The following is a 25,547-nucleotide window of genomic DNA, read 5'->3' as shown; positions in this document are numbered from 1 at the left end:
ATTTCTTGCTTCCATCTGCTTAGAATATTTTGGGGAGAAAAGTTCTACACAAATCTATGTGGCACAAACCAGCAGATTTATTATTATTAAGGGCCTTATTATTAAGGGCCTACTCAATAATAAAATGTTTTAGGGAAAATGCTGTATGGACTTGGAGGAGCAGGAGCAAATGTGTCTGGCTGAGAGAGATTTAGGAAGGTTTTATTCATTCAACTAGCATTTTAAAGTTCTTTTAAGCAGCTCCTAGGCTAATGAAAGTAGTGAGATTTGATGTGGGCCCTGAAGGCTGAGATTCTTGAAAGATTTATAGAAAGTTAGTGACATAAATGACTTAGAATCAAAGCAAGATACTGATTCCTCTGGCACAGGAAAGAAGTCAGTACATTGAAATCACGGAGGTGTTGTTCCACAAAAACTTAAAGCCTTCTTATACTCAAAGTTCTTTCCTAGATATAATTCTCAAGCTTGGCTTCTTGCTTTTTTTTTTTTTTTTTTTTGAGACAGAGTCTTGCTTTGTCGCCCAGGCTGGAGTGCAGTGGTGCGATCTCGGCTCACTGCAAGCTCCGCCTCCCAGGTTCACGCCATTCTCCTGCCTCAGCCTCCCGAGTAGCTGGGACTACAGGCGCCCACCACCGTGCCCGGCTAATTGTTTGTATTTTTAGTAGAGACAGGGTTTCACCGTGTTAGCCAGGATGGTCTCGATCTCCTGACCTTGTGATCCACCCGCCTCGGCCTCCCAAAGTGCTGGGATTACAGGCGTGAGCCACCGCGCCTGGCCAGCTTGGCCTATTTCTTATTTTCTTACTTACGATGTGTCTCTCTCAACTTAACTGAAGATAACCTTAAGGCCAGCTGAACAATAGGCTTGGGTGGGAAGGCCACATCCTTAATCTGACTTTTTTTTGCAGGGCTAAATCACTTTGTTTAGTTAATAGGTGTAATGGGCTCAAAGCTCTTGTTAGACTTACTTCCCACTGTATGAGATCTAGAAACAGTTTACTTTTCCAACCACGTGAGGCCTCAGATTTCTGCACTCTATTCTCTTTTGTTTTGGCTTGAAAATTGACACATTGTTTCCTGAACTTAACTCATTCTTTCTTGGCCAAACGTATCCAGGAGCATTCTACACAAAGAGCGTTCTGGCGCTTTCCAACCTGTTCTAGAGCCACGGGCCCAGTGAGCATTTGCCCTGCCCTCATAGTTGCTAATTAGTTTGTTAGTGTATATTAAGAGTCTGCGTCTTTTGGCTGGATGCAGTGGCTCATGCCTGTAATCCCAGCACTTTGGGAGGCCGAGGTGGGCAGATCACCTGAGGTCAGGAGTTCGTGACCAGCCTGGACAACATGGTGAGACCCTGTTTCTACTAAAAATACAAAAAAAAGTAGCTGGGCATGGTGGCTCACGCCTGTAGTCCCAGCTACTCGTGAGGCTGAGGCAGGAGAATCGCTTAAACGTGGGAGGTGGAGGTTGCAGTGAGCCGAGATCATCACGGCCACTGCACTCCAGCAACAGAGTGAGACTCCGTCTCAAAAAAAAAAAAAAAAGAGAGTCTGGATTTTTCCAGCCTTAAATATTCTTTTCTTTGAAGCGTGCCACCTGACTGTCAATCCAATGCCACCTGTGTATTTGAACTTTTTATTATGATACCTCCCACTTGAAGGTGCCAATTTCCGAATTAGTTTGGGTTGGCTTACTAATAACTGTTGTAACCAATAGACCCAAAATATATATGGCCTTAATACAATATAAGTGTATTGTTTGCTGTCATAGCCATGTGACTAGGTATATAGATTGATAGGATGGCCATTCAGGGACCTGAGCTGTCTGAAGCTCTAGCCTCTTTACCACATGGCTTCCAAACTCACTCTGGGGCTCATGGCCCTACCAGCCAGTCAGAAGGGGAAAACAACATGGAGGAATATACGTGAGTCAGGCCTGGAAAGGGCGCACATCACTTCTGCTTGCATTCCATTGGTTAGGATTTCATGGCCAGGTCTAACTACAGAGGAGGCTGAGAAATGTTTGTATACCTGGAAAGGAGGGGAGGAGGTATATTTTCACGGACAGTTAGCAGCTCCTAGCACTGTTCTCAAACATTTAGGTTATTTAGAACGATTTTGCTATTTTGCTATTGTAAGGTATAAATAGATGTGATTCTTTGTTTATAACTCTCCATATTTCTGATAGTTTTCTTTTTTTTTTTTTTTTTGAGACAGAGTCTCGCTCTGTTGCCCAGGCTGGAGTGCAGTGACGTGATCTCGGCTCACTGCAAGCTCCGCCTCCTGGGTTCACACCATTCTCCTGCGTCAGCCTCCTGAGTAGCTGGGACTATAGGCGCCCACCACCATGTCTGGCTAGTTTTTTTTGTATTTATAGATGGGGTTTCACTGTGTTAGCCAGGATGGTCTCGATCTCCTGACCTTGTGATCCGCCCGCCTCGGCCTCCCAAAGTGCTGGGATTACAGGCATGAGCCACTGCACCTGGCCGATAGTTTTCTCTTTTTTTTTTTTTTTTTTTGAGACGGAGTCTCGCTCTGTCACCCAGGCTGGAGTGCAGTGGCGCAATCTCGGCTCACTGCAAGCTCCGCCTCCCGGGTTCACGCCATTCTCCTGCCTCAGCCTCTCCAAGTAGCTGGGACTACAGGCGCCCGCCACCACGCCTGGCTAATTTTTTTGTATTTTTAGTACAGACGGGGTTTCACCGTGGTCTCGATCTCCTGACCTCGTGATCCGCCCGCCTCGGCCTCCCAAAGTGCTGGGATTACAAGCGTGAGCCACCGTGCCCGGCCTTATAATTGAGTTCTATATATAAAATTGCTGTAAAACAAAACTATCAAATTATGTCAAAGGGGTATACGCATTTTAAGATTTTAAGATTCTTTAATATACGAGTCAATAAAATCTTGTCTTTGACACTGTGAACATAGTTTAATCTGTTTCCTCTCCATCCCATCAGTCTCCCCTAATTACGCCTAATTTAACTTTTTCTTCAGAACCCCATGCAGGTGTTTCAGGGCTTTGTGTCATTCAAGGATGTGGCTGTGAACTTCGCTGAGGAAGAATGGAGAGAACTGGACCCTGCTCAGGGAGTCTTGTACAGGGATGTAATGCTGGAGAACTGTGGGAACCTGGTCTCCTTGGGTAAGCCTGGGTCCTTCCACCCCAGATTGACCTTTCAGGATACCTTTGCCTTCTAAAGATTCCCTTGCTTCTATTAGGGGGTGATAACAAATGAGGCTTTGGTTATTTTCCCCCACAGAATCCAGATCAGGTCCTTAAACTGTTTCTCACTCTACTTGGGTAGAAATTATTTAATTGCTTTTGACAATTAGTTATTTCGTTTTCTCCTCTCTAAAATGCAACAGAGTGGGACTGAGAATAGAGTGGTCCTTTCTCTTTTGAACTTAAAATTACATTCTGTTTGTATCTTTTGAATAGGATTTCCATTTTCCAAACCTGGTATCATCTCTCAGTTGGAAGAAGTGTTAAACCCACGAACGCAAATGCAGGAGGGAGAGGTGCCAAGAAGCAGCTGTACACGTAAGTGAGAACAAGGCGGATTGCATCTTTAGAAATAAGAGTTAGGGGTTCTTCCCAAATCCTCCGGGCCTGTAGAAAATGTCGAATCCCCCTGCAGTCTCATCTTCACTTGACCACATCAGAATCCTAAGAGCTTACCCCTCTATTTCTTCCCAGACTCAAGGAAGAGATACTTCCTCCTTAAAGTTATAAGCCCAACACATGATCCAGAGATCAGCTTTGTGCCTCATCCTGAGACATTTTATGAGGCTATTCCGGTTTCCTCTTTAGTAGCTGGAATCACTTCTTCATTTATTCTGTCCTCATCCTACCTAGTTTTCTGCTATATAAGAAATATGAAGAGAAGGAAAGAATTTGAATAATTTTAAGGATATAAAATTGACATAATTTGTTGTGTAGATTTGAGAGGGGAGGGAGTAACAAAGAAAATTTTCAGGTTTCGGCCAGGTGCGGTGGCTCACGCCTGTAGTCCCAGCACTTTGGGAGGCCGAGGCGGGCGGATCACGAGGTCAGGAGATCGAGACCATCCTGGCTAACACAGTGAAACCCCGTCTGTACTAAAAATACGAAAAATTAGCCAGGTGTGGTGGCGGGCGCCTGTAGTCCCAGCTACTTGGGAGGTTGAGGCAGGAGAATGGCGTGAACCCAGGAGGTGGAGCTTGCAGCGAGCCGAGATCACGCCACTGCACTCCAGCCTGGGCAACAGAGCGAGACTCTATCTCAAAAAAAAAAAAAAAGAAAAAATTCTCAGGTTTCTGGTTTGGATGTGTAGGTGAATGGAAGTTCTCTTTCCTGAGATGGAAAACACAGGAGAAGTAGCAAATTTAGGGGGTGGAAGATGAGTTCGGTTTATCTTAGGTTGTTTGAAGTGTCTATAATAAGTCTAAACAAGTGGTTCTTAACCAGGGGCAAGTTTGCCCCCCAGGGGACATTTGGCGATGTCCGAAGTGTGCTATGGGCATCTCGTGAGTAGAGTCCAGGGATGCTGCTAAACATCCTGCAATGCACAGGACAGGGCCCCACACAAAGACTTGTCTGTCTAAAACGTCAATAGTGCTGCAGTTGAGAAAACCTGCTCTAAGTGGTGATGTCTGGAAGCTAGATGAATATAAGGCCAACATGCCAAATGTATCTTAGTAAAGGAAAGAGATCTTAACTGGTGGTACAGATTTGGGAGTTGCCTGAGAATGGGTGATAATTGAAGCCATGGGAGTGGATAATATCACCCAAAGAGCACAAAAAGAGTTACAAGAGAGCCTAGAACCCTAATGAACACAAACATTCAAGTATCTGCAAAAAAAAATACATATATGTATAGTATATAGTATCCATATTTTTATACTATATATGCAAATATGTATGTGTATGTACACATACATGTATATACACACACACACACACACACACGTGTATATATATACACGTATGTATGTATATATACACAGGGCTTCTCTCCAGTGTGGATCCTCTGATGTTGAGTAACATGGGCGCTTCTACTGAAGGCTTTCCCACACTCCGGACAATCAAATGGTTTCTTTCCAGTATGAACCCTCTGATGCTGGGTAAGAGATGAACTCTGGCTGAAGGCCTTCCCACAGTCTTTACAGGTGTAGGGTTTCTCTCCAGTGCAGACTTTTGTATGTTTTGTAAGAGTTGAGCTCTGACTGAAGGCTTCACTACATTCTTTACACTTGCAGGGTTTTTCTCCAGTATTGAGCTCTGTCACATAAATGTGGCAGAGCTTTCAGGTGTAGTTCAGCCCTCATTAGACACCAGAGACTTCACAGTGGAGAATTTCCCCGAATGTCTGGACAAATCCACTCAGACTCTTCATTTTGTTAAATACCAAAGAATTATACTTTTATAGGTTGTTACAGTGGCGATGCTTTATTATATTTTAAGGGATGAAAATCCCCCCTCTCCTACCCTGGTTATTTTCTCTTGCAAAGCTATCAGAATATCACAAATCCAAGTGAAGAAACACTGAACTGAAATCTGGAATAGCCTAATAGACTCTAAAGCTCAATTTTTATACGTATATGTGTGTATTTTTATCTGTACCTGAAATGACTGATGTCACCATGCAGTGATTTTACCCCCCTTCCCTGGCCTCAGGAATAAGCCAAGAAATTCTAGTTGTGCAGAACTGAGCTTGTTGCCCCTTCTTGTACTGATGGAAATAGTGCCGTGTCCAAACGAAGTAGAGAAGCTCATAGCTAATTACATATCCTAATACCACCTTCCTATAAAACTTTGCCTTAATCTGTAGTCATTCCTGCCCCCAGCTCATACCCTCCTGTGGGCAGCTTTTGTCTGCTTTACCTCATCCCACTGTTTTGTGATCAACCCCCAGAAGATGAGGGACCCAGTTAATGGGCCAGATGTCAAGACTGATGACATTTCACACATCAAGAGAACTTGAAAGTTTACTATTCATACACAGGGTTTCTGGGGAGAGCAGGATAGATGAAAGCTGGTCCAAAATGTCAAGAACAGAGAGGAGGCTGGGCCTTTAAAGTGGCTAGGGAGTGGGGCTGGAGAGCATTCGATCTGTGGGCTTGAGGGATTCAAGCTTCCTGCCAGTGCTGGGAGCTCAGGAGATGCCCATGGATTTCTGTATCTAAAGCACCAGGTGTGCAGTGGGGCAGTGTGGGGGAAGGGAGAATAGAAAATGGTGGAAGCTTAAATGCTGTCAGTGGCCAGACATCAAAAATGAGGCCAACCTCTTACATCTACCTTTTTAGAAAATTTTTTTTCACTTATCTCAAAATAGCTCTTTAATGTTATTGTGTCTTCTTTTTTTTTTTTGAGACGGAGTCTCACTCTGTCACCAGGCTGGAGCGCAATGGCACGATCTCAACTCACTGTGACCTCCGCCTCCCGGGTTCAAGTGATTCTCCTGCCTCAGCCTCCTGAGTAGCTGGGACTACAGGCGCCCATCACCACGCCCAGCTAATTTTTGTATTTTTAGTAGAGACGGGGTTTCACCATGTTGGCCGGGATGGTCTCGATCTCTTGACCTCATGATCCGCTCGCTTCAGCCTCCCAAAGTGCTGGGATTACAGGTGTGAGCCACCGCGCCCGGCCTATTGTGTCTTCTGTTGATGAGGAATCTATTTTGCTTTTTCCATCTCCCCTTTCTTACAATTTTCTTTTTTTTCCCCTTCCTTAAGGCTGAAATTATAGCTATCACTTCTCAGAAAGTAAGAACCTTTTACCTTGGTAACTGACAGCCTTAGGTAGTAACTATTATGCAATCCCAACAGAAGAGTTAGGGAAGATTGAGTCAACACTTTTAGAAAACATTTTAGAAAAAAATAGTCATATGAATTTGTATCAGACTATCACCTGATTAAGTTACTTGAGGCTGCCTGATGAAAATTCCTGTATATGGCTCTAAGAAATTTTATGTGTACCTAATAAAGCCAGGCATTATTTTTTGGTTACGCTGTGACTCAACACATAAATGCAACCTTTTTTTTTCTTTCAAATCTTCCTAAGCTTAAATTGATGTTAGAGTCACTTTTTAGGTTTCCATGAATTATTTTCCCTGCCTTTTTTTTTTTTTCCTGTTTTAGATGCATTTCAGTTACCTGAGAGTGATCCAATTGTATAGGATTGGAGTCCCTTGACTTTGCCATATCATTCCCAATGTACTAGCCAGAACCTGAGATTTCTGTGCTTTGTATTTTTCTCACTAAAAGGGCTATTCTGAACTCTCTCTCCTCACCTGCTTTCCTATCCTTCTCTTCTATTTAAAGAGGTCGGTGTTAGTGCAGCTTGAAATTCAACAGGGCTTGAATTACAGAAGACACAACTGAAGTTAGAGAAGAAAGGATTTTTGTTCTGAAAATTAGCTGTGAGACAGATCACTCTGCATAAATGGTGATATCTGGAAATAATTTTTGAAACGCCCAAAATCCTTAGTAACTTTAAGAAATCGAAAGGGGGTCGGGAGGGTCATCTGTAAGAGTGTCTGTCATTAGAATAGGACTTCTTAAAGTAATGTTTGTTAACAATTGGTAACAAGGTCATTTCCAAACATTGTTTCTGGAGCCAGTTAGCTTTGGATTGGTAAAAACCATTGTTGCTTCCTCAGAGGCCTCATCTGTGGCAATTTGTTTTAGAACTAAAAACTCAAGACAGATGTCCTTGAACAAAAGGTCTGTCCTAGAGTGGGTGGATTGTATGAATTTGTGGATTGTACTGTAGTGAACTGGTGTAATTCTCTTGTAGCCTAAATATAATTTGGATCCAGAAATATTAAAATTTTGAGGACATCATAGTGATGAAATATTTGAAATCAGAACAGTTCTAGAAATGCTATGACTCTGGGACTTACAGAGCCTTTTTGGTTTTGTTTCAGTTTACTCTGACTGTACTGTTAGTAGTATGGCCTATGCTTCTACTCTCCTCTCGGATTTGTTTGTTTGTTTGTTTGAGACAGGGTTTTGCTCTATTGCCTGGGCCTGGAGTGCAGTGGCACCATCACAGCTCACTGCAGCCTTGAACTCCCAGGATCCTTGATCCTCCCACCTCAGCCTCCTGAGTAGCTGGGACCACAAGCAAACGTCACCACACCCGGCTAATTGGTTTGTATTTTTGGTAGATGGTGTTTTGCCATATTGCCCAGACTGGTCTTGAACTCTCGAGCTCAAGCAGTCTGCCCACCTTAGCCTCCTGAAGTGCTGGCATTACTGGCATGAGCCGCCACGCCCAGCATTTGGATATTTCTATAACAGGATTCTCTCTCGTGGGCTGTAGTGTAGACCACACTTACCCTTCATGATGGAGAATATAATTCCTCTCCTTTTACAGCCTAAGCTAAAGTTCAGTGTGTTTGTTTGGTTATGGTAAAGTCTGGGGCGGGGGTTTGATTTGGAGCTTTAGATAGTACATGTTCTGATATTTTGATCTCTTTTTGATAGGTAATCTGGATTCTTTAGCTTTTAAATCATGAGTGTCTAATTTTCTAATTTATATGTTAAAATTGCCTGTATGCTTGGCTGATACGTGTCCAGTGAAGGGAAAATTAATTTATATATTAAATTAATTCCTCCAAGCAAATTATCCTGAATAATTTGCACTGTTGTGGTAAGCTAACTAGGGTGACCCCAGGCTTGATATGAGGATTGCAGGAAGAGATATTTAGTGATTAAAGTAGGGCTTTGTGTCTTTTCGGAGGAGGCGTTAATACTTTTTAGGTTTTCTTTAAGTTAAGAGGCAATTGTCACGCTATCACTCTTTTCAGTTTGCAAGTTAGTCTCCTCTAGGACCCAGCTTAAGGTATCACCTCCACCCTCACCTCTTGTCCACTGTAACTGAAAATAATCTCCTCCTCTGAATACCAGTGCTGCTCACTATTCATATCACTCACATATGCCTATGAAACATGACAATTTTGATGTGATACTAATATCCGGCCTTATTCTCAATTTTAACATCATCAGGGATCATGATTTTAACATCATTATCATCATGATGAAGGAAATCTATCTTTGTTTAGGTCTTTCATTGCTGATTTTACACAAAATAGTACTTGCATATGGTTAAAAAAATCACATGAAATAGAGTTTTTCAATGAAAAGTCATTCTTCTAGGAACTTTGACCTGTTAGATATATATCGTATATTTGATGACTGCTGGCTGTGTTTTGCCAAGAGTCGTCCATACAAAATACAGTGGCTTGAGATAAACATCTCAGGAAAAATCATCTCTTACTTACATTTTACTTAACAAGAGTTCACCTATATGCACCAAGATATCCCCCCCAAACCAAAAGATAAATAAGTATAATTAAGAATACTATAAAATTATGTTTTGCACACCTGTATAAAATTCTATTATTTATCTATTTATACATGAGTTATTATAAGAGCTATACACAAAACTAGGTGTATTTTATGGGCAAATTCAAGGATTTATAAAGACAATATTGGTATTGCCCTGTTTTCATCTTACGTGCTGACTACAGAAGTAACCTTGTGTAAGAGCACGACTTCAGTGAATCTAGAGGCCCAGCCAGTTCATTCGTGTGCTAGTTTATTCCTCTCCCTGAGTGTTTTTCCTTGGTTTGCCAAAGTTGGCGTATCAGAAGATATGCCAATTTATCCTAGTAGGAAGATTGCTAGGATACAGCAACACGGTGAATTAAGAAGCACTTCAGATTAATCTAAGTCCAAAAAAAAAATCCACTTAACCTTAATCAGCTTCATATATTAGGCCTGGAATAAATGTGACTATAGTGAAAGCGGGAAGACATTAGACAATATTCATTTGTATATTATTGATATCAGATGATGCACAGTGACAAAAACAAAACCCTAGAAATACTAGTAACTGTATATATACTAGTAACTATACATGTATAGTGTATGTATACTAGTATAGTATATATGTATGTGTATATATAGTATATATGTATATATAGTTATAGATGTATGTGTATATATAGTATATATGTATATATAGTATAGTATATATAGTATGTATATATACATATGTAGTATATATAATATAGTATATATGTATATAGTATGAATGTATAGTAACTGTATGTATACTAGTAACTGTATAGTGAAAGCATGGCTTAGAATTCTTTGCTTATTCAGTATCACGGTTTTTATAGGATCCCAACACTAGAAATTAAAAAGATTCCAGTAACACCAACCTAATTGTATGTAGAATAATCCTTAGTGGAGGAAATACTATTGTATAGAAAGCCTACAGTGGATCATTTGTCATCATCCCTATTCATAGATTTTAGAACCAAAAGGGAACTTTGAATATATAATATGGGCCTTTTATTTTGCAAGTGAGGAGATGGAGATCTGGAAAGGTTAAATGATATGCCCATGCTATTTGGGGTGAGGGCAGTGGATAGCGGAGCTGAGCTTACACAGACCTCCCAATCCTGCATAAAAAAAAGACCTTTCTGTGACATGTAGACCATAGAGAGCATCTGGGAGACCAATGGTCATAGGGACGCTTCGAAGTGGGAGAAATTAGTGGCTGATTGAGGGACAGGAGGAAGCTGGTTTACATTTAGTGGTAGTTATTGACTGGAGCGCTGCGATGAGGCCATGGTACAGAGTGCTTTGAAGTCCTGCCCTGGGCCTGGGAATGGAGTCTGGATACATGTGACAGGCTTTGCATCCTTGTTGCTTCTGCCCTGTGGCAATTGGGGATTTACTGGATGAAAATGGGTTTTCTTGTTACTGAATTTAAACTGCAGAATATCTTCAAGCTATGAAAATAATTCTGTGTGCATGCACCTGTGGGTTAGAACACTCATTCTAACTGACATGAGGGAATTAGCTCATGAAGACTTCACCTGGTGTGATTTTCTTATGAGTGAATGAATGAACACGTTTTGTTTCCTACTTTCCACTCAGAAGACTCATTCTTTCACATTAGTAGTTTTCAACCAGGGGAGAAAACTGCCAGTGTCTGGAGACAGTTTTGGTTGTCACAATTGGGGGAGGGGGTGTTACTGGCACCTAGAGGATAGAGGCGAGGGATACTGCTAACCATCCTACAATGCATGGGACAGCCCCCACAAAAAAGGATTGTCCCACCCAAAATGGCAGTAGCACTAAGATTCAGGAATTTTTAGAGAAGCAATTTACTATGGCAGTATATCCCCACGAGGTGGCGGTACAGCCTCCTGCTGCAATGTTAAACTACAGTAGTTCACTGTGAGCAGTTGATTGTAATAGCGAATCTATTCTCTTTTTCAAAAAGTACACTTAAACGTTTTTTACATTACAAAAGTGAAATATTCTTTGTGACAGAATCAAATAGTATACTGTAGAAGTGTATAAGTAAAAGAAAGTGGTTCCTGAGCTCCCCCTTGAAATCCTACCCTTTAGAATTGATGTGTATCTTTTTAGATTCTTTTCTTGTGCGTGTATATGTATGCATGCATAACTAGTAGTGTACTCTTTGTTTTTCAACTCACAACTTTGAACATTATACCATAGACATCTTTAAAAATAATTTAGAGGTATCTCATTTTTTAAATGGATGCATTGTGTTCTGATGTATGGATGTCCTATAATTTCTATGTATTCTTATTAATGGGCATTTGGGTTCTTTCCAGTTTTTTTCCTGATACAGGCAATTCAATGGTCATGCTGCTATTTCTGTAGGATACATTCCTGGAAATGTGAGAGCTGGGTCAGAGTACATTTAAAATATTGATGGGCCGGGCGCAGTGGCTCAAGCCTGTAATCCTAGCACTTTGGGAAGCCGAGGTGGGCGGATCATGAGGTCAGGAGTTTGAGACCATCCTGGCCAACATAGTGAAACCCTGTCTCTACTAAAAATACAAAAAAAAAATTAGCAGGGCATGGTGGCAGGCGCCTGTAGTCCCAGCTACTTGGGAGGCTGAGGCAGGAGAATGGTGTGAACCCGGGAGGCGGAGCTTGCAGTGAGCCGAGATAGTGCCACTGCACTCCAGCCTGGGGGACAGAGCCAGACTCTGTCTCAAAAAAAAATAAAATGAAATAAAATATTGATGCATTGGCTGTACTAGTTTATACTCTAACAGTGTAGCAGAGTGCCTTTTTCTCTCCCTAACATTGGATACTATCAAGATTTTATTTTTAATATATATTTTATTATATTTCATTCTTAATAATGTTGAATGTCTTTTCCTATGTTTATTTTTTCTGTTTATCAGTTATTTGTAGTTCTTCCGTGAACTGCCTATTCATTTCCTTTTTCCATTTTTTATTGGGTTGCTTTCTTTTTATCAATTTGGAGTAGTTCCTTATACATTTTGCTTATTAATGCTTTGTCTGTAGTTTCTTTTTGAATATGGGGTAAATTAAGGATAACATAGCTAGCCAATTGAACTAACTGTCTTTATTCAATAATTCCTCCCTTTCTCACTGAGTTGAAATATATACATATATGAGTCTATTTTTGGACTCTGTTCCATCTAATGCTGTGCTAATGCTTTATTTATTGTGGCTTGGTTGGTGAAGAAGGATGGGAAGAATGTTTGGCAGTGTGTTTTCATGTGCAAAAGCCTAGAGACAGGAGAAAACGACAAGGGATTGAAGGAAGGCCAGAGGCTAAGGAAGGAACGAGGGCATGAGGAGGAGGGGGAATGACGCTGGAGCGCAGGTCTGCCTGTATTCACCGTGGGGCCTGTACACAACACATGTGGTTTTAGTCAAACACAGTGCCCTCCACTGTGGCCGCATGGGAGACCCATAACCCAATACTGCATCCTGGGCTGATGACAGCACTGCATCTGACCAGACATGGGATTGACCCAGGGGTGGGCAAGCAGAGTGAACAGGATCAGCCAGAGTTCTCTCATGGCATTCATTGTATGGAGACTGGTAGGGACCAGGTCCTTTTGAGTTTTGGACCCCAAGTTGTAAGGAGACAATTTGGGCCTGCTATTTGGCATCTTTCCTGGCACCTGGAGGGAGTGTACTATTTAGGATGCCTCCGGCTGGAGCAGTATGGACACATTATCTTACATGATTTAAAGCCTGAAAACAAGCAGTTTAGATAGTTTAACAGCTCAACAGTGTCACTGGGGCTCTTTCCATTTTTCTGTTTCTTTATCCTCATCTTACTGACCTAGTCCTCACGTTGGTTCTCATGATTGCCAGAAGACTGCTGCTGCCTGAGAAGCAGAAATATCAGTCAAATTAGAAGGGAAGGTGGAATTCCAGAGATATTGTAAATATAGGACTGGCAGCTGTGCTCTTCATGGGCAGGGCGTGTATCATATTCTTTACTTATTTTGTGACCTCCACAAATAAGTATCTAGTGTTCAGCATCTAATGGATGCAGAATAAATAATGAATGAATGAAGCGATCCTGAATGGAGAGGACAGTGGCACGTGCAAATGTTTTCCAAGTTACCTGCCAGGCCAGGCCAGACTCTGGGACAAATGGACATATCCAGACAGCACTTGGGTGGTTGGGAAAGAGTTAAAATGAGGAAAGATGTTTCAGGAGAAAGAAGAAATGTCAGTTCCTGAGGGGGTATTGCGCCCTTGTCCTCCTCTCTTGGGGAGGAGAAGGCTCCCAAGAAGACAGAGCTGAAGGTCAGTTAGGAACTGAGGGTTCACAGCCCAGCTTCTTCACCACCAGCCCAAGTCTAAAGAAACTCACAAATCTGCTAGTGAGTCACCACCTCCCTCTCTACTGAGCAACTGTAAGATACCTAGGAGTAGCCCTGCCCTATCCCGGAATTCGCCAGAATGTCCCCACGTAGCCTACCAAGACTGTTTCTGGCCCTGAAATCACCAATGTGCATTGGAATTCTGACTCCACCATATATCAAATGTATGGGTTTGGGTCAGTTACTCAATCTCATTAAGTTACTGTTTTCTCATCTGTAAAACCCTATCTCATGGAGATAATGTATTCCCTGCTTAGCAGAGTCCCTGCACAGAATGTGTAGTCAGCTATGATGGTGCTGGTGGTGGCAGCAGCAGTGGCAGGTTTCAAAGGCAGATCTGCTCTCAAGCTCGAGACAACACATGAATGAAAATAACTGCTTTGTGCTAGAAATGCTCTTTGGGAGTTGAGGCTGGCATGTTCTGAGGGTCTAACTATAGGAAAGATGAAATTTAAGAATGGAAAACCAAGAGATTCAAAATAGAATGTGTGCAATGTGTGTAAGTAGTAGAAGAAATGAGTGAGTATCAACTAAGAGGTTTAAAGAAAGCCCAGTGAAGTCGTGTTAAGGAATCTGGGATTCGTGAAAACTGGAGGGACTCAGGAGCAGCCCCTTCCTATCCCAGGATCTACAAGAAGGTCCCCCACAGTGCCTTTTTAAGCTTTGGAGTCACAAGTGTGCATTTAAATTCTGACTCCATCATTGGGAGTCAAATGGGAGTCCCCGTTTCTGACTCCTCATGGGGAAAGAGGCTGGTTTTCCAGATATCTCTTTTAAGAGCCAAGGAAATTCCATCAATGTTCTTTTCATGTATCATCAGCTTAAATTTGCAAAGACTTCTTTATCCCTGAAGCAGTCACCACTGGCTGACAGGCTGCAGTAACCAAGTCTGGTGCAGATAAACAGAGCCCATCCTGGGAGCTGGAGTGCATGGATGTTGGAGGGTAATGTTTTCCAAACTGTGGAAGAAAAAACAGAAAGCTATTTTCTTCCAGGAGGTATTTAAACAGAGCTTGAGTTTGGGATTCAGATGCCTGGGCCTGTGTGGTGCACCTGTGGGGCACCCCAGCACGGTCCTCCTAATAGAAAACGCATCCTGAGAGAAGGAGTTAATTAGAAGCTTAGCTCCACCTCAGAATTTCAGGGTCAGAGTGGGAAAGTGGGTCTAAGTAGGCCAGAATCTATCACTAGGGTCTTCTCTCAAGCCAGCTTCCATGGCATCATGGAGCTTAAGGTAGAAAAGACGCTCTGAGTAAAGAGAATGAGCAGTTTCAGTAACATTAGAGGGACACATTGTAGTAAGCATCCTTGCTCTGGGCTTCATCTAACTAACAATATATTATACTTCATTACCGGGCAACCTGGGCACCATTTGGACTGCAGGGCATCAGAGGCAGCAATGATAGGAGAAGAAGGTGCCCAGTGGAAGACAGTGCCCCAGGGACTCCAGGAAACACTGAGAGGAGGGGTTGGGCAGATCCGAGACCCTTGCTTAGTACATAGGGAAAGGAGCTGCAAAATATGAATGTTGCCTATAAATGTGACAGGCTTCTGGGAAAGTTGGGGTTTCTTACATTTTAGAGAGAGAAGGGTGATCCTTGGCCAGCTCCTTGTCTCACAGCTTAAGAGAACTCGCTGGAAGGAGCCTTCAGCTCCTCAAATCCTGCTGTGTTTGTGCCCATAATAAGATTAGCATACAAGTTCCTTTGCATTTGCGTGATGTGTTCACTTTCATTTTCTCACAAACCGTAAGGTTTTTGTAAGGTTGTTGTAAGTTTATTGGAGCAGATACTACATCCCCATTTTAGAGGAGGAAACAGATTCAGAGAGGTAAGCTATTTACAAAGGTCACACAGCTAGAAGGTGCTGGGATCAGTACTCTGACCACTTGACACTTCTAACTCCAGATTTTCTTTCTGACCATATTGGGAGCCCTCCATAACATATACCATTTACCAAGTTTTCTGATTAATATTCCTGTTTCCTTCCTACTAAAATACTCTTGGCAAGGCAGTGGTTATTTCGCTGTCATGGAGGCAATAGCCCCTCTGTGTTCTTTTTTTTTTTTTTTTTTTTTGAGATGGATTCTCACTCTGTCGCCCAGGCCGGAGTGCAGCGGCGCGATCTTGGCTCACTGCAAGCTCCGCCTCCCAGGTTCACGCCATTCTCCTGCCTCAGCCTCCCAAGTAGCTGGGACTACAGGCGCCTGCCACCATGCCTGGCTAAGTTTTTGTATTTTTAGTAGAGGTGGGGTTTCACCGTATTAGCCAGGATGTTCTCAATCTCCTGACCTCGTGATCCGCCCGCCTCGGCCTCCCAAAGTGCTGGGATTACAGGTGTGAGCACCGCTCCAGGCCCCTCTGTGTTCTTTTGAGCATTCTTGTTGCTTTATTTGCTTCCTGAGTCTATGCACCATGCTTGGAGGAGGGCTGCCTCTCATCCCAGGAAACCCACGTACAGATGTTAGGCTTCCTCCACGCAGACAATCAGGGATATAGAAATACGGAGTGTTTAACCATCTGTTTTTCAGCAGTGAGGTGGAAATCAAAACCATTTGAGCAAATGAGTGTCTCAGTGGAATGAAGAATTGAGCTTCAGTGGCTGCTGAGACATATGCCATCCCTAGAGGACTTGGCTGAGGCAGACTGTTGTTTATAGAGGAACCGGCTCATTGTCCTCTGGCCCTGGCCACAGCAATCGAGGGAGGGGCACATTTTTTGGCCCTTGAATGAACAATGTTTTTTCCTTCCTTTGTTGAGGGGTCTAGGTCTGCGGTCCTTACTTATTGTTTAAAAAAAAGAAAAAACAAACCTCTGAGTAAATATTGGGAAGGTGAAGGGTGGAGGGGATGGTTTTCTGTGATTCCTTCCAACACTGAAGGGCTATACCTCACTAGTAAAAACAAGAGGACCCTCACCCCCACCCTGTAACTTGTTGCTACCTGAAGGTGTCTGTCGGCTTACCTACCTGTGTGCTCCTGCCCAGCAAACCCGGCCTGCCCTGCCCTGGCCATTGGCCTTGCTGAGCTGCTTCTCAGTGCCCTGGAGGCATTCACACCTGGCCTGAGATAAGTCTGCCCTTTTTGAAGGTGGGTGCGGCTCCCTGGAATGTGTGGTATCCCAGCAAATAGCATGATTAGAGGTGCCCATTTTGACTGGGAGCTGGACAGCTGCCCAAGTACTAGAAAACCAGCAGTGCTGAAACAACAATTGGCTCATGGCCTCAGGGGAGCCGGCCTGGGAAACCATCTCCTGTCCCAGGGCAAGAGAACATTTGTTACAGATTTTTTAAAGATTTACTTCATTTATTATGTGTAGGTTGTTTTGACATTTTTAGGCATAACCCATAAAGGTAACTAGATTTGTGTGATTATTTGGGTTTCATACCAATGTTAGAGTTATTACAGAGGTTGATATGGAGATTCAACAAAGCATAGTTGCAGTGTGCTATGTGCCACATAAAATGTCACGCCCTTGTGTCTGGAATTTACTGAGGGTCATTTGAGATGTGGTCAAATTCTTGAGCTCTCCATTTCCAGGGCATTGCAGACTCCCCCATGTAGGTTTCTAGGTGGCCTAGCTGCTAATTCTGGCCCCATAAGCTTGGGTGGTCTGAGAAGTGATCAAAGCGGTGCCCGTGCACCACAGCCACACCTCACTGGAAGACAAAAGAGAACCCTAGAACAACCCAGGACTAGACCTTCGGAGACTTAGGGAAGAAATCACTGTGGTGCACCTCCTTACCTGGCAGATGTCCGTCGCTAAGGGCACAGTTGAAGCTGACTTAGGTGTTTTCTTCATCCAGTAGTGGGGTCCTTCAGGCTGTGTGCCAGGTAGTGAGCTGGCAGTCTCGTCTTCTGTACCAACAGGTGTGTCCTCCTGTCTTTGTGAAGGGAAGGCACGTGCAGTGCCCTGGGACAGCCCCTCCCTCTTGGGGAGGAGCCGTCATTACAACAATCGTGTTCTGAGACTAGGAACAACGGCCCTTAGTGTCTGTAGTCCTCTGTTTTCTCACCTTTATCTTGTTCCTTTGTTAGCGGTAATTAATTACCAAAGTGATTCAAGAGGCCATCTTAGTTTAGGAGAAAGACAGGGCTGGAGACCAGTTTGCTGATAGTGACCCCAAACCGGAAAGTTCACTGGGCCAGCACCTCCAGGTAAGCCAGGAAAATTCTGGGCTGGTTTCTAGAGGAGTGATGCAACTTCCAGCTCAGTGGTTCTCAGACTTTGTGATTTTACGAGACAAATTGCAAAGTGAATTTGGAGGACTGACTTAGATGTCCCTCTTCCAGACATTCCCAATCCTACACTCATTACTATTATTTCAGAAAAGATAAGACCTTTAATTCCAGAAAAGGGGGAAGGACACAATCTCAATAAAGTACAGTCCCATAAGTCAATCAAATTCAGGGTTACGATCAGTTTATGATATTATTTTTATTTTTCTCAGTCTGATGGGCTGATTTGTCTTGAAGTCTGGTGGACAAATATTACCTGTGTTTGTGAATCATAGCTCTGTGTGACTCAGCAGAGACACAAATGAAGAAAAAAATCCGGTGAGATTTTTGAAGAGACAAATGAAAGGCTGTTTTGGCTTAGCAAAAAAGCTTGGATAGCTTCTTTAGCCAGAAACTGCTAGAGAGGGTCTCTGGGTTAAGAAAGCTCTTCTTGCTTGAGTTAACCTAGAGTCCTGAGAGTGATGGCCTTAAACCCCTAAACCAGGAGGGGACCTGTTGGCAGGCATTGCTTATATCCTTTCAGAGGACATAACTTTCAGAGTTTGTCCATTGGTGGGATTATTTGTCAAGACTCAACAGGATGAAAGATGAATAATTACCTACCTACTGCCAATTGCCTACCACATATCTTGGTAGTATTTGAGTCATCAGAATTCTGGGTGGGGGTCCCTCCCTCAATTCTGGAAAGGAATCCCAAACCACACCTTGACCTCACATTCCTGGTGGTAGGTTTGGTTTAGGAAAAAAGAATATCTAGGTGAAGTTAACATTTGTTTTGTGAAGACAAGAGAGACACTTCATTTTATGCAAGAGATACTTCATTTTAGCCCCTGAATGCTTGGGGTTAAGAGGAAGCCAGTGATGTCCAATCAACACCTGATGAACCTGAGGCATTTTTTCCACGGGGCATTTAAGCAAGCTGTAGGCATAGTCAGTAGGATTCTCAGTTCATAAGTTTGGAGGTTGAGATTTCTGTTGAATGCAAACTCCAGGTGTGAGGAAGGAAATTCAGACGCATGCTACGATATGAATGAACCTTGAAGACATTACGCCAAGTGAAATAAGCCAGTCACAAAAAGACAAACACTATGATTTCAGTCCTATGAAGTGCCTAGAGTAGTCAAAATTATAGACAGAAAGTAGAACGGTAGCTTCCAAAGGCTGGAGGGAGAGAGGGAATGAGGAGTTAGTGGTTAATGGCTACAGTTTCAGTTTTGCAAGATGAAAAGAGTTGTGGAGATAGATGATGGTGATGACTGCACAGCAGTGTGAATGTACTTAAAGCCACTGAACCGTACACTTAAAAATGGTTATAATGAGCCAGGCACAGTGGTGTGCACCTGTAATCCCAGCTACTTGGGAGGTGGAGATGGGAGGATCACTTGAGCCCAGGAGTTCAAGGCTGCCGTGAACTGTGATCACACCACTACAGTCTAGCCTGGGCAACAGAGGGAGACCCTGTCTCAAAGACAACCCAACCTGAGCAACATAACAAGATCCTGTCTTTTAATAAAAACAATTAAGATGGTAAATTTTATGTTATTTATATTTTCTGTGTATTTATGTGTATTTTATCACAATTAAAAATAAAAATCCAGGTGTGGGTGGCAACCATAGGGTAGGTGGCAGGCATTCAGAGGCTGGATGCAGTGGCTCACACTTGTAATCCCAGCACTTTGGGAGGTTGTGAAGGGAGGATTGCATGAGCCCAGGAGTTTGAAACTCGCCTGGGCAACATAGTGAGACCCCATCTCTACAAAAAATTTTAAAATTTACAAATTAGCCAAGTGTGGTGGAGCACGTGTAGTCCCAGCTACTTGAGAGGCTGAGGGCTGAGGTGGGAGGATTACCTGAGCCTGGGAGGTTGAGGCTGCAGTGAGCTGTGATTGCACCTCTACAATACAGCCTGGGAGACAAAGTTTTGAGACCCTGTTTCAAAAAACAAAAACAACCAAATAAAAAACAAAAACAAAAAGCATTCAGAGGTAGAACGTTCTGAGAATAACAGAGTTGGGGTAGAGGGGGAGGCTGGGAGCCAGAAGCGTAAATCTTCTGTCACTAAGGGGAATGACCGGGAGGCTGTAGAAGATAGCCAGGAGGAGAGGAGGGGTAGTATTTTGGGGCACATAAGGGGAGCAGGTTTTGCAAAGGGGCTGGGGAGGGGCGATGGTCTAGATGTTGTGATGGGGGCTGAGGGGGACTCCCATCCCACCTAGACATAGGAGATGAGAGAAGGAGCTACACAGGTTGAGAGGTGGCAGGAGAAATTGTCTTTGGGGGACATTCGAGTTTTGGTTAAGACAAGGGGCAAAGCAGAATCTGAGGAGAGACAGAATATCAAGATGCTCCAGGGCTCAGTGGGAGCAAAGTGGGGTGGTGACTATAGAGCCTTTGAAGCAATAGGGAATTTGAGTTCAAAAGAACCATGTGACTTTCTAGCCTCAATATTTGGGTGCCGGGGGTTTGAGCATGGGCATTTGAGGCTTGATGGGATGTGTCACTGTCCCTGGAAGCAGGATCAGAGCTTGGGCCTACTGATGTTCTGCTTCGAGGTTTGGCATTAGAGGGGACTTAGAAGTTGTGGTGAATTCTGTGGTCCCAGAGGGCTGGAGACGAGCCTCCAGAGGGGCCACCACTCCTAATCCCATGCCCCTGCCAGATATCCCAACCTGAGCATGATGCTGTCTCCCAGTGAGCTCGGACATGCACTTAGACCCCACCGCAACATAATTCCTCAGAGGGCCAAACTAGAAATCGATTTACCGGCCCTGACTTAGGACAACATACTCATTTCATGGACAAGGAAACTAAGGTTAAGAGAGGACACGGGTTGGGCGCGGTGGCTCACGCTTGTAATCCCAGCACTTTGGGAGGCAGAGGCAGGTGGATCACGAGGTCAGGAGATTGAGACCATCCTGGCTAACATGGTGAAACCCCGTCTCTACTAAAAATACAAAAAATTAACCAGGCGTGGTGGCAGGCGCGTGTAGTCCCAGCTACTCAGGAGGCTGAGGCAGGAGAATGGCATGAACCTGGGAGGCGGAGCTTGCAGTGAGCTGAGATTGTGCCACTGCACTCCAGCCTGGGTGACAGAGCAACACTCTGTCTCAGAAAAAAAAAAAAAAAAAAAAAAAAGAGAGAGAGGACAAATGATTGGCACTGGCCAGGCCAGGGCCCACATTCCCATTTCCTGTTTTCCACACCACTGTGGAATATCTGCTAGCTCAGGACTTCAGTGGGGCATTGATGAAGGGCTGAGCACTCCCATGAACTGCTCTAAAAGGGTTAGTCATAGAGAAGCAGGTATGAAACAATTCATGAGAGAAGAAAGGGTGGGAATGAGATAGGGAGGGAAGGAATGAGGAAGAAGTGAGCCACATGGAAATCCAAGCAGGCTCTATGCATTCTGATTTCTACTGAAGCTGTAGAAAGGGCCAGGCAGGGCAACTACCTTTCCTTCCCCCTTCTCAGAGAGATCAGAGGCCCTATGGCATGCGGGTGGACCAGTTCAGCCTCCAGTACCAGGTCACTCTGAAAAAGGGATTAAAAGGAAAGCACACCTGTCCATTAATACTGGAGAAAACACTGACAATCGTCTGGACTGGGAGAAGCCAGTCCTCCTGGCTGGAGACATGAAAACCATGGAATTAAATTCCAGAGCTCTGATAGAAGCCTGTGTGGCTTTGCGTGGTCTCTGAGAAGCTACTTTTTTTTTTTTTTTTTTTTTTTTCAATTTTTAAAAAGGACTCAAAATATAAGGACTTCAATGACGGGACAGCCATTCATCTTTCCCCATCTCATAGTGCTGTGGGATAATTAAGGAATCAGAGAGACCAAGGGGTTGAGGAGGATACTTATTATTTATTATTTAGGTGCACTGGCCCAGTCAGGTTAACATCTAAAAAGACTGAGTCCTGAACAGAGTCTGGTTACCTTTTAAGCATTTTGTGGGGCAGAGGGAGATCTGTGCAGAGGGAAGCATATTACAGAAGCGAGAAACAAAGACAGTTATTCAGTTAAGACATGCATTACATCATTTGTTACTTTTCAAGGAAAAAACATGTTTTACAGCTTCAGTTTATCTGCCTAGTGACCTTGTAGCCGCACAGCTAGAGAAATAGGGTCTTCACAATGCTTGGGAAAGGGGGAGAGAAGGCTCACTGGCCACAGAAAAACAAGCAGTTAATTTTTAAAGGACTTCATCTCTTTCTCTTCCTCAGGGGGAATTGGGTTTTCTTACATACAATGAGTTTTTGCTTACACATTCTTTAATTTCTTTTAATTCCTGTTCCGATAGAACTGGACCTGAGGCAGCTAGGAATATGATGCATGTTTCTGACCCTGGCCGGGATCAGAAAGAAGGAAACCTCTCCTGAGGGTCTTCAGCAGTGGAAGAGGGCAGTCAGGACAGGGACAGTGAGGAAACGTTGCATCGCTAAAAAGGGCTACTTATGCGTATTCTTTGCATGGTTGAAAATAGCACTGGAATGAATTTGTAGTCTTTGGTGCCTTCCAACTCTGAGTAGTCACTAGGTCTCTCGGATTTCTGAAAAGTCGTAGTCAGTGACAAGAAACATCCCCCTGTGTTTATCTAGTTTAATCCAAATCCTGTAGAACTCACCCCAGGGGTGCAGAGCCATAGGGAGTGTAGTATCTTGGAATCATCCTAATGCCTGATCCCTGGGGCTAGCTGAATCTGACTCCTCCTCCTCCACCCAATCTCTCTCTCTTCCATTCGCCTTCCAAATCCATTTCAGTTCAAATGTATCTGATTAAATAATCCCAGGGAAAACTGTAGAAAGCTCTAGAATTTGGGGTCCAGGTACCCTGCAATAATCCTGGATTCCTTTGTATCCATCTGCAAACACTGGGTACACTGTGTACCCCCATCCAGGGGCCATGCCTCGCAGCTCCTTTCTTCTAAGGAACTAGAGGCTTCCAATCTCATGCCCTGACTGTGTGTTATGGGCTGAATTGTGTCTCCTTCCCCTACAAATGTGTATGTTGAAATCTTTGCCCGTAATAACTCAGATGTGACTGTATTTGGAGAGAAAGTCTTCAAACAGGTAATTGAGGGTGGGCCCTAATCTAGTCTTACTGGTGTCCTTATAAGAAGAGGAGATTAGGACACAGATATGTACAAAGGAAAGACCATGTGAAGACACAGGAGAAGCCACCTGCAAGCCAAGGAGAGAGGCCTCAGAAGAAAGCAGCCCTGCCAGTGACTTGATCCAGCTTCTAGAACTGTGAGGAAATGAATTTCTATTGTTGAAGCCAACCAGTGTATGGTTCTTTGCTATGGCAGCCCTCATACACCATATGTCTTAGTGTGTTTGTGTTGCTGTAAAGGAATACCTGAGGGGGTGGGGGTAACATATAAAGAAAAGAGATCTTTTGGCTCACGGTTTTGCAGGCTGTACGAGAAGCATGATGCTGGCATCTACTTCTGGTGAGGTCCTCAGGCCGCTTCCATCCACTGTGGGCAGGTCATATGGAGAGAGAGGAATTAAGAGAGGGGGTGGTGCCAGGCTCTTTTTAACAACCAGATCTCGTGGCAGCTAATGTTAATAGAAGGAGAACTCATCACTGTGGGGATGGCACCGAGCCATTCATGAGGGATCCACCCCCATGACCCAAACACCTCCCACCGGGCCCCACCTCCAGTATTGGGGATCAAATCTCAACATGAGGTTTGTGGGAACAAGTGTCCCAACTATAACACCATGTCTAGGAATGTTTTGTTAAGTGGGCAAAAGGGCTATTAACCTGAAGGGAGCATTCTGTGGAAGGAGACAAATCTTCCCTGACCCTCCTGATCTCCACTGAGTACCCACGTGACGTTCATCTCCACGAGTGTGACGGACATTACTGGAATGTTCAGGAAGATGATATGGGAAGGTCAGCATCAGAAGTATGCATCCTGGCTGGGCGCAGTGGCTCACGCCTGTAATCCCAACACGTTGGGAAGCCCAGGCAGGCGGATCACCTGAGGTCAAGGGTTTGAGACCAGCCTGGCCAACATGGTGAAACACTGTCTCTACTAATAATACAAAAATGAGCCAGGCGTGGTGGTGGGCGCTTGTAATCCCAGCTACTCAGGAGGCTGAGGCAGAAGAATCACAAACGCAGGAGGCAGAGGTTGCAGTGAGCCAAGATCCCACACTGCACTCCAGCCTGGGCGACAGAGTAAGACTCTGTCTCAAAAAAGAAAAAAAAAAAAAGCTGGGCACGGTGGCTCACGCCTGTAATCCCGGCACTTTGAGAGGCCAAGGCAGGTGGATCACGAGATCAGGGGTTCAAGACCAGCCTGGCCAAGATGGTGAAACCCCGTCTCTACTAAAAAATAAAAAAATTAGCCGGGCACGGTAGCAGGCGCCTGTAATCCCAGCTACTCGGGAGGCTGAGGCAGGAGAATCACTTGAACTTGGAGGGCGGAGGTTGCAGTGAGCCAAGATCACGGTACTGCACTCCAGCCTGGGCGACAGAGTGAGACTCCGTCTCAAAAAAAAAAAAAAAAAAAAAAAAAAGAACATGCGTCCTATTCCTAGCTGCCTCATGTCCAGTTCTATGAGATGGGAGTAGATGAATGGCTGTCCTGGTGTTGAAGTCCTTACATTTTACATCTCTTTAAAAATGAAAACAAAAAAATGTAGCTTGTCAGACCACACAAAGCCACACAGGCTTATAACAGAGCTCAGGAATCTTCTGTCCTTTCCAGAGCAGGCACAGAGACACGTGGTCTTCAGCAGAGCCTATGGGGTACAGATGATTCACATAAGAATAGAAGTTTCAGGGCTGGACCTGGGGAGGCAGCCTGAGCCTGAGCCGGCTGTCCTGGGCCTGAGTACTCGAGCTGCCTTGTCGTCATCGCATCTGGCTGCCATCCAGCGCCAGCACACAGTAATGAGTGGCTGAGCTTCCTCTGGGAGGGAGGAAACAGTTAAAATCTTACAGCAGCTGCAATCATCTAGGCGTGGTTCTCTTGTCTGACTTGGGCTGCACAGATCCTGGGCCAAGGGACAGAAGAAAGACAGCCTAGGAGCAGAGCCTCCCAGATGGCTGAGTTGGATCTGATGGCTCCAGGGCCACTGCCCGGGGCCACTGCTCAGTCCCCAGCCCCTCTCAGCCCAGACTCTGGGTCACCCAGCCCAGATTCTGGGTCGGCCAGCCCAGTGGAAGAAGAGGATGTGGGCTCCTCCGAGAAGCTTGGTGGGGAGACAGAGGGACAGGACAGCGACTCTGCAGAGCAGGGGAATCCTGCTGGTGAGGGGAAAGAGGTCCTGTGTGACTTCTGCCTTGATGACACCAGAAGAGTGAAGGCGGTGAAGTCCTGTCTAACCTGCATGGTGAATTACTGTGAAGAGCACTTGCAGCCGCATCAGGTGAACATCAAACTGCAAAGCCACCTGCTGACCGAGCCAGTGAAGGACCACAACTGGCGATACTGCCCTGCCCACCACAGCCCACTGTCTGCCTTCTGCTGCCCTGATCAGCAGTGCATCTGCCAGGACTGTTGCCAGGAGCACAGTGGCCACACCATAGTCTCCCTGGATGCAGCCCGCAGGGACAAGGAGGTGAGTGCTTGAGGTCCATTCATCCATTTGGGAGAGGGCAGTGGGG

General features: G+C 44.4%; 1 protein-coding gene across 5 annotated transcripts in view; it reads left to right on the top strand.

Annotated features, from left to right (window-relative positions):
* TRIM16 (tripartite motif containing 16) overlaps positions 1-25,547 on the top strand; it is a 51,720-nt gene that overhangs the window by 3,868 nt on the left and 22,305 nt on the right. For 3 of the 5 annotated variants that reach the window (XM_063629360.1, XM_063629358.1, XM_055256312.2), the window contains exon 1: positions 24,838-25,501. The exons of 1 other annotated variant lie outside the window; for it this stretch is intronic. In XM_063629360.1, coding sequence (XP_063485430.1) covers positions 24,983-25,501 — 519 coding nt within the window. In that variant the 5' untranslated portion in view covers positions 24,838-24,982. Of the gene's footprint in view, positions 1-3,498; positions 3,541-24,837; positions 25,502-25,547 lie in introns of those variants that run through there. One more of the 5 variants, XM_055256315.2, reaches the window with a different exon arrangement.

Source organism: Symphalangus syndactylus, chromosome 20 (assembly GCF_028878055.3).
Source record: "Symphalangus syndactylus isolate Jambi chromosome 20, NHGRI_mSymSyn1-v2.1_pri, whole genome shotgun sequence".
In the NCBI taxonomy this organism is placed as follows: Eukaryota; Metazoa; Chordata; class Mammalia; order Primates; family Hylobatidae; genus Symphalangus; species Symphalangus syndactylus.
This window is presented reverse-complemented; position numbering and strand designations above follow the sequence as displayed.